General features: G+C 41.5%; 1 protein-coding gene across 1 annotated transcript; it reads left to right on the top strand.

The window, feature by feature from the left end:
* The first annotated feature begins 1,420 nt into the window (after positions 1-1,420).
* On the top strand, positions 1,421-9,269 carry ttc9b (tetratricopeptide repeat domain 9B). Its single transcript, XM_076282584.1, has 3 exons — positions 1,421-2,240; positions 7,848-8,030; positions 9,062-9,269. The coding sequence occupies exons 1-3, from the start codon at positions 1,868-1,870 to the stop codon at positions 9,154-9,156; spliced, it is 651 nt and encodes a 216-aa protein (XP_076138699.1). The 5' UTR covers positions 1,421-1,867; the 3' UTR covers positions 9,157-9,269.

The raw sequence follows: 9,269 nt of genomic DNA on the forward strand, positions 1-9,269 counted from the left end.
TTCAGCATATAGTTGAAGCATCTTTTGCAGTGATTGTAGCTGCGACTTGGGCATATTGGGACAAGATTTTCTGCCATTCTCTGCATATCCTCTCAAATGGTCAGGTTGGTGTGAAGACATTTTCAAGCATCTTCAGAGAACCCAGATGTGACTGGGTTCAAAGTCTAATTGGGCTCTGGCTGGGCCACTCAGCCTGACCAGCTTAAGATGGTTTGCTGGTTGACCAGCTTGTTTGACCACCATATGATGGTTGACCAGCTAGACCAGCAAAACTTGCGAAAACACAGCTGGTTTACCCAGCTTACGATGGCAAATTAGCTTGTTTTGGTTGTCGTACCACCTCAGCCTGGTCGTTTTAGCTGGTGTTGCTGATCTTACGTTGCAGGTTTAGCTGGTCACTCCAGCTTATGTTGGTCATTCTATAAAACCAGCATGACCGATTGCTCAACTTGGCTGGGTGGCCAGCTTTTGGAAGTGTCCTGTTTGTGACAAACTTCTTTGATCTTGGAATTATCTGATTTGGAATATTATTATAAGGGCTCTGAAACTGTCTTTGGCCAAGCAGTGTCTATCTACATTGTGATGTGCCTTTCCAAATAAATCACAGGTGGATTCAAGCAGACTGTAGAAACATAATACATAAGACTTATGTATTAATAAGATCAAGTGAAGTGGGAGGCACCTGAGTGTCAAAGCAAGAGTGTTTTGCATGAATATCAAAATCCTTCTTAAGCTTTGTAATGGGGTAGGTGGAATAGTGAGATGTGTCTGCTACATCACAGCAGCACATGCTAGCCTATAGCCTACTTGAATGCACGGTATAGCTAGCTAAATGGCCTTGCTAGTTTTATCTATCTAGGCCGTAGGCTTTTTGCTCTTGGAGCAATTATGGTAGTGAAATGTACTTATCAGACAGCATTTTATCATAGGGTTTATGTAATTGGAGAATTAAATTCTTAAACTTCAAAAGGTTAATGTGAGAACAAAGGGGTCTAGGCCACAATTATACTATTTTAATAGCCAACAAACTACTGAACTTGGTCTATTGTTAAAACAAAATGAAGTTAAATGGCTTCTGTTATGGATATTTTTTCCTTTCAATAATGTAACTGTGGAAACTAAAGCCTTATTCATATGCACTTATGGCCGTTTTCTTCACCGTCTTCACCAAATTTCGCAGTTGTAAACATAGCCTACAAAGGCAGGCTATTCATTTCACAACCAGAAGGCTACCGTTCAAAAACAGGGAAATACGATGATGGTTGGAGCCTAAAAAAATTGTCATAGGCTTCGAATGAGTTCTTTTCGATAAAAAAAAAAATCGCCATACATTTCGTGATGGTCATAGCCTACCCTTAAGTATTATGAGATTAGACATTGCTGATTTCAAAGCTGATTTCAAAATAATCACGGCGTTAAACATAGACAGATCGTGATGCGACGAATCCTCTCTTCCCACAATGCCGTGCAGGCTAGTCTATTTGAGCTGTCTGTGGTCCTGAAACTGCGCGTGCCGGCGGCTCGAGAGCAAACTCAACACAATCGCGTGATCCATCCTCAGTCCTCCAGCATCCTTCTCGGAGAGCCATCACACCGAGGCTAAGAGGACAATAGAGGAGCAGGTAACGTTTTAATTGAGTTTTTAAACCTATATATGAATATTTTCTGGACTCTTATGTCGTGTAATTGGTTGTGTGTTTAAAATGATTTGGTGTTTCGATGTCTCACTGTCGGTAATTTTCTCCATCACCACTGGGTCCCAACCTCTATGTAGGCTACAGCCCGCTTCTAGTGCTACCAGAGACAACAGTCGTGGGCCTACGAAACAGACCAGCATGGCATTTCGCGGAACCTTCTACTGAACGATATGGAGGCCAAACAACATTCGATTAAAAGCTTGAAGAGCTATCCTGAGGCGGGCGGCCGAAGTCTAGCGGCGGCTGCAGGTGGAGACGGAGGAGGAGGCTATCGTGTCGTTACAGCGGAAATGGAGATGGAGACCAAAATACAGAAAGCCATTGACTTCAAATTAGAGGGCCATCGATGTTACAAAGAGAAGAAATTTCGGGAAGCTATCGGAAAGTATCACAGGGCTTTGCTGCAGTTGAAAGGAGTTCATGTTGTCGATGGGACCACGGGTTCCGAGGTCAGTCTGCTGAACCAAGCCGCAGCCAAGCTAACAGAGGAACAGCGGAAAGCTGTGGAAAGCACCGAGATCGAATGCTATGATAGTCTGACAGGTGAGTTTTTCGGTGCCTTTTCTAAGCTCAATGTTGGCGTCACGGAGACAAAATCTCCCCAAGCGTCACTGATAAACTACAGATGAACGAGGGCACTTTACTTTAGGCGGGGATGGTAAGGGATGTAGGCCTATCTGGTGATTGTATAGGCTCTATCAAAATATAGTCCTCATCCGACCTAGGCCCGGGCTTCAAAAACATTAACAGTGACAGACATAAATCAGAATATTACCTCATTATCAGTGCCCTTAAAATGTCCATCTTAAATGTAGCCTACAACTGCACAACCATAGGCATATGCATTCCTTCCTTGGGGTATATGTTGAGATATTGATCCCCTCCCCTCTCACAAAAAAGCCCTATAGCGTGCATATGTCAACACATCATCACTAGGCTACCTAGGCATTAGGCCTAAGTTTAGCTATAGGATAGTGATGCTGTAAATATTGTGTATACATACATGCATATTCAAACCCAGTTAGCTAAATAGTTATCCTTCATGTACTATTATACAGCTGTCAATATGTACCTAATGCTCTGTTCGATGAATGAATCTTGCGCTACTGTTACAATCTAGACACTACACAATGCTACATACTGTAAATGTTATATTTTGGACCCCAATCCCTCAGGTTTGAATTTAGGAGAGCATCCCAATCTTTCCTCAGTCAGGTTTCAGCTGTGTCTGTTGTTGATACGCTTCATTGGTGTTCTTCAAGGAGATATTGCTACATTACACTATTGCACATCCTACTGCAAAGACTCCCTTCCAATCTCATCATCTACACCTGATTTCTGCTCCCTATTGTGTGAAAAGATGCTTTGGTCAGGTTGCACTCACATATCCAAGCGACTAGTATACCGTCTTCGTGTTTGTTATCATAACAGCATTAAACCTGATAATGTAAGGTAAGGAGCAGAATTTGTGTGTGCCAGTGGATGTGTCAATTTGTTTTTTAATCTTAGGAAAACCAGAGGAGAAAGACTACAGTACAGACAAAGAGAAGTCAGTATTCAGCGAGAGAGAACAGGTTGCAAATTAAAATGAATCCAGCCACTTATAATGATGATGAAACTGTCTCTCTCTGCTATACCAGAGATCTGAATAGTCTATGATTTCATCTGTAGTAGGAATAAATTCCCTGAAGTGATCCATTTAAAGGGTCAATGAGGGTTATGCTTTTATGCTGGCTATAGTTGTGAGTATCAGATATTACCGGTAATCACTACAAGCATCGAAGACTAATGAGTTTACGGATCACTGATCTGAAACCAATGCAACACCAGTGCATTAGGCTACTGTTTGTTCCCCCTCCTACACCCTACACACAGCTTGTAATGTGCGTGGTGGGAGTGGTGGTGTTCCCTCTGTTAAGCAAGGAAATCACATTTAAGTTGTGGGATTCGGTGGGTCAGAGTTAACCATAATTGTACTTTATCTATCTGTCAGAATCTCTTAAATGTGCTCAATTTGGCTGAGGGTTTCAGACAAAATGGCATTTACCCTACCCCCCTTATAACAGAAACTGCTCAGTTCCGAAAGTGTGAGTCAATGTTAGCTAAGATAAGTAGATAGACAAATGTTAGCTAAGCTTACAGTCTAAAAATGTAAAGGTGCCATGTCATGCATTGTTGTGGATGTAGCTTGTAATATAGGAAGATCCATTAGCTGTGTGACAAGAACTATTACATCCTTGTATTACTGTAATACTAAAAAATTCATGAATCACATCTGTCTGCATGTCTGAAAAGCTATTTATTTCAGCCTCTCTCTTTACATCTGACTTGCGTCTCCTTTTGGGTTGATGGAATTCTGCTCTGGTCTGGCACTTGATTTTGGTCGGGGTAGGGAAGGCACCATTCCTGTTCTTAATCACTAACGTGTGTTAAGGTTGTGGGTCAGATTTTGTTTTCTTACATGGTTATTGCCCAACTATCTCTCAGGTGCGTTTTCAGTAGGACTGCAATCTAGATAGAGGAGAAATTGTAGACCACATTTCATAGTGGATAACAAAGAGGATGGCATGCACTATAGTGTATTCGTAAGTCATGCTTTAATTGGATAATTGCATATGTATAATCAGACCATACCAGTGCCTAGGCTACTTGTTAAGGATGTGATGGCTTATCTCTCCCTCAGCAGGTTTTTCTTAACTGTCCCAATTGCCTTGCACTACTGTGATTTCATCATTCGTGACATGAGCTATGGTCTGATCTTATCATAGCATAATTTGGACAGACGCTCCTTTGCTACGCCCTTAGCCCAACTGAAATCCAATAGAATAGATTCAGACCACCATGAACCCAGTGGATGTGTGCTGGCGGCGCCAGGCTATATCAGATTGGTCCTCATGGTGGGGAAAATGCCAGTGCCAGGTCCACAGATGGCAAGGCTAAACTATGGGAGTTGCGCTTGGTAGTTTCCACAGTATGATGCTGCAGTATAGATCAATGTTGTTTACAGTATTTGTGCCATTTTTAATGGCTGTGTCCTGTGTGAAAAATGGCGATTAGAGTTTTCCTGTTTGTCTAGGTACTACTAGGCCTACTTCTTTGCTGTTAAACCATACCAGTCTCGTAAACAACAAGTGATAGGCCTACAGTAAGCATACCACTTTTCTCTTTTCTATTCTGTTTTGGCCTGTGTGACAACTCAAAGTTACCTGTCACTAAATATTTCTAAACAGGAGAACACAGAGGGATTGTTACAGCAATGAGGTTTTATGTGTGATGACATGAACTAGACTGACAGTGAGGTTTCTAGCTGGATGTACAAAGGAACATGCATAGGGCCTCTGTTTTGTGATGCTGAGTCATATAGTCTGAAAGATGCAGAATAGTGTATATAAAATGTATGATTTGAGTCTTTTTTGCTTCAGTATATATATATAAATGAAATTATTTTAAATTCTGTAAATAGTTAATGTGTAATGTATTCTACAAACTGAAGATTGTTTTGATGGTTCTGCTGCTGTAGTGTTGCTGTTGCTGCTGCTGCTGAGTTGCTGAGGTCCAGATTAGACTGGCGTGGTGGTGCTTGCGTCAGTGCTGTCTGTCAGAGCTATCTGTGTGCTGGAGGCGCAGGTCCTCTAGGTGTCTCTGTCCATGAGGCAGTCTAGGTCATTCAGGGACAGTCACCCGCCTCACTCCACCGCGCTGCAGCCCCCTGCACTAAATGACTGTAGAACTGATGAGTCTTCTTTCGTGTGCAGATAACGTGTTGTTACGTGGTACATTTTTGTGCACAGTGTCCTTAAATCACATATACGTGTACACTACTGTGTCCTCTCTGCAGTATCTCGGTAATATCTATGAACAAATGCTATATACCCCATTTTCACATGAATGCTGTGCCTTGGGATGGTTGGATTTTGAAATGCCTCCCTTGCAGGGTCATGTTACAGTGAAACCACTTGCATTAAGTGCCCTCCTCTGGGCAGCAGTCTTCCTCCTCATCCCTCTATTTGAAGGGATGGAAAATGAGAACACTTTTCTAGTCAAAACACAACAACAACAACAACAACAACAACAACAACAACAGCTCTGAGAAACTGATGCAGACCCCACCACCACTGTCTCCGGTCATGACATAAGTGTTTGGCGGCTATCATGAAGAAGATTAGTGGTATTACTCAGCTCGGTACACGCAACTCAGAAAACATGGTTGGGGAGATCTGTATGCAGAACAGAAAACTGTGCACAGACCAGAGGGCATTTCAAGAAGGTAGCAAACGAAATATGCACAACCTCATTTAAACTGCAGTTCATTAATTGTGGCTCAGTCATGTCAGGAGGACTAGTGAAGGATGAAATTATACATGCTAACTCTGCTACATGCTAACCCTCAAGGACTGGCCAATGGGGGAGGGGTGTGGGTTTCATTTCCACTTTTTAAAGCATGCCAGTGTATATCAGTATGTTTCCCAGGCTGTCCTGGTAACACAATACACCCTTTTCACGACAACACGTTTGTGAAAGTAGAAAGAGTTTTTAGACTACATCAGAAGAGAAGGGAGGCCAAGCTAATGTGAAATTGGAAAGATGTCGGCCGGAGCACTCTGGTGAAATGCAGTGTCAGCCTTCTGTAGTATGTTGATGTCATTTAGTAAACAGAGAATGCCCACATTACAGAGATATGAGCTGTAGTTCTGACTTACGAGAAGTCCACTTCCTAGGACTGAATGATGATATTAGGACAGTTCCTTGTGCATCTTTGTCATTAACTTATTTTGAGAAGCATATTTAATAAAGGAACTATAGAGGTTCCTGGTTTCATAATAATTTGTTTACAGACCCAGGGGTGGACTTATGGATGCAATATCTACTCTGGTAAACACGCTTAAGCAAGAAATGTTTGCACAGGCCTGCTTATTATTGATTTCTTATTTGCTGCCCATAAACATAATTACTTCAAAACATTGTAACCATAGAGAACCCAGAGATTACGGGTATACGAGAATTGCTGCACCAGACAATGTAAGTAAGTTGAATACTGGGTGGGTGCCATAATGAGGATATATGGTAGATATGTGAGGGTATGTATGGATTTGTCAGCACTGTTCATAAACGCTGACACCCACTGCTGTTTGCCTTATTTATGACAGCTTTTGTTGTGTACAGTGCAGAAGTGTGAATAGGGTCCATTCGCAGTTGTGCGTGAAAACCTTGTTGTTTCCACCTTCCACAGTCTGCTATGTGCTTGAACAGTTCCCAAGTGTTGCCTGTTCTCCCGAATATTTTTTGTGCTTGCTGGTGTTGACAGTGGCATTGAATGAGAAGAAAGGTCCTATTTTATGTTAAATATTTTCACATATTGAATTGTGCTTGAAATGTACAGTTTTGAAGCTATTAGCAGTGATGACTTCCTTAATGGTGCTACTGGGCTCAAAGATCAGGGCATCCATCCAGAAAACGGGGCCTACTGTGGCCCACTGCTACACAAACTGACCCTGATTGGCAAAAGTGCCCCATAATTCATGAAATGCTTTATCTGTCTGTTTGCCTTCGACCTCAGATCATGTTTATTAGGGCAGGCTGATATGGCCCTAAAATAAAAGTCAATAGCTTAATGGCAAATGTGCATAATTATTCCTGGATTAGCAAGAAAACTGCTGTAAATGGATCCTATTCACACTTTTGCACCGTACACAATACTAATGTCAAAAAACCACTAAATTTAAAGTCTTTGGGACAAAAACATCTGTGGAAAATATTAATACAATACCTTTTCAATGGAGATTAAAATCGTTGATCTGTTTGACCTAGTATTAATGTTTTTATGTTAAATTATGAATAGCACAATATCAACCCATCACAACCACTACCATCACCACCTGATCGAATCATTTTAGTTTTAGTTGGTAAGAGTTAGTTTTTGGTTAATTGCCCATTTATGTATTCATCTATATGTTGAGGGGCACATCTCTCTATCATTCAGCCATTGTTAAATTACATCTAATGACCCCTGACCACCACGGTCAACCAAGCCCAGTTTAACCATTTAGTATTTGCCTGAGACAAGTGTTATTCTGGAAATATCTGGCCAACTATGACCATTAATTACAGGACTAGATAAATTATACCCCCCCCCCCCTTCTCTTTTTCCAGCCTGTTTGCTGCAGTCAGAGTTGGTGAACTACGAGCGAGTGAAGGAGTACTGTCTTAAGGTTCTGGGACACCAGCAGGACCATTTTAAGGCCATGTATCGTGCCGGTATTGCCTTCTATCACCTGGGCGATTATGAATGTGCCCTACGTTACCTGCGTGATGCCAAGTGCCGTGAGCCCACAGGTATGTTCTACAGTGCTGGTGTGGTTTGGATGAGTGCACTTCTATGGTTCTGAAAATACTGTATACTGATGTGCAAAGTTGACTATCTAGCAGACACTTTTATTCAAAGTTACACAGATTCTCAGCAACAGGTTCGAGAAGAGAAACACGGATCAATCGATTGTCAGGTGGCGACATTACTGCTGTGATGTATGCATGGTAAAATGCAGTAAAAATAGTAATAAATAGCATTTGCTATGTGAAAATGGAGGTGGTGAAATAATAAAAAGTCATTCATGTTTTTATTAGCTTCTGTCATGCATGTATACTAATGGTTCTAAATCCAAATGGTCTTAATCCTAATGCAGTGACCATGTGACCAGATAAAGTTGAAAAATGATTTATTGTTAATTTGTAATTATTGTAGTAATACCAGCACTTTACCAGGTGATGTCCAATGGGTTTCTTCAGCAGTCATCTTGACCAACCATTATTAATGTGGAGCATTTTAATAATAATGGAGGGACTATGGAAATATTAGTAAAATAATGTTTATGTTTAAACAATATGGATGTAAACAGCCGGACAAGAAAGTAACAAATCAACCATTTAAATGATAAATAGTTTAGTGTATTGTTTGCTCTCTACAGGTTCTGTAAGTTCTCTACAGGTTTATCTTACCATCTCACTGAGCTGACAAAATTGTGTAGCCAACACACTGTAGCTTAAAACTAGTGTTTGAACATAGAAACAATGTGGCAGAGGGAACTTCTTTGAAATCGATGTCTAGATGTTTATCTTTTTTAGATCATGTAGGCGCTCACGGCAGTGTACTGAAACTTATCCAGCAATGACCACTTGTTTGCAAAATGAAAGGGACTCTCTTGTGACAGATTGTCACTGTGCAGCTCATGTTTTATTGGTGTGACATGATTCAGTACAAGAAAGGAATTCAATACAATATTGTCTGTGCCCATTATATGTCTCTCTGAGTCTGTTGAGAAGATTCAGACCTGTAGTACCATCTCTCCTTTGCTCTGTCCCTCCCACAGATACAAACGTTCTTCGGTACATCCAGCTGACGGAGATGAAGATGAGCAAGAGTGGACAAAGAGAGAGAGAGAGTGGCAAAGACGTGCTGGGCTAACGCCTCTGCCCTCTCTCTCTCCCGTCCTTTTTCTCCTGACCAAGCGTCCTACTCCTCCTCCTCCTCCTCTCTGCTTCCTCTGCCCGTCGGCCATCTGAGGCTTAGCACCGCTC

The sequence above is a fragment of the Alosa pseudoharengus genome, unplaced genomic scaffold, assembly GCF_046254945.1.
Source record: "Alosa pseudoharengus isolate Yale_2024_CS ecotype anadromous, Long Island Sound unplaced genomic scaffold, YU_APseudo_1.1 YU_APseudo_1.1_scf_13, whole genome shotgun sequence".
In the NCBI taxonomy this organism is placed as follows: domain Eukaryota; kingdom Metazoa; phylum Chordata; class Actinopteri; order Clupeiformes; family Clupeidae; genus Alosa; species Alosa pseudoharengus.

Excerpts from the sequence above, each read along its gene's own strand:
- ttc9b (XM_076282584.1), top strand. The coding sequence starts at position 1,868 with ATGGAGGCCAAACAACATTCGATTAAAAGCTTGAAGAGCTATCCTGAG. Across the intron at positions 2,241-7,847 it reads ATGCTATGATAGTCTGACAG|CCTGTTTGCTGCAGTCAGAG; the intron begins GTGAGTTTTTCG and ends CTCTTTTTCCAG. Across the intron at positions 8,031-9,061 it reads CAAGTGCCGTGAGCCCACAG|ATACAAACGTTCTTCGGTAC; the intron begins GTATGTTCTACA and ends TCCCTCCCACAG.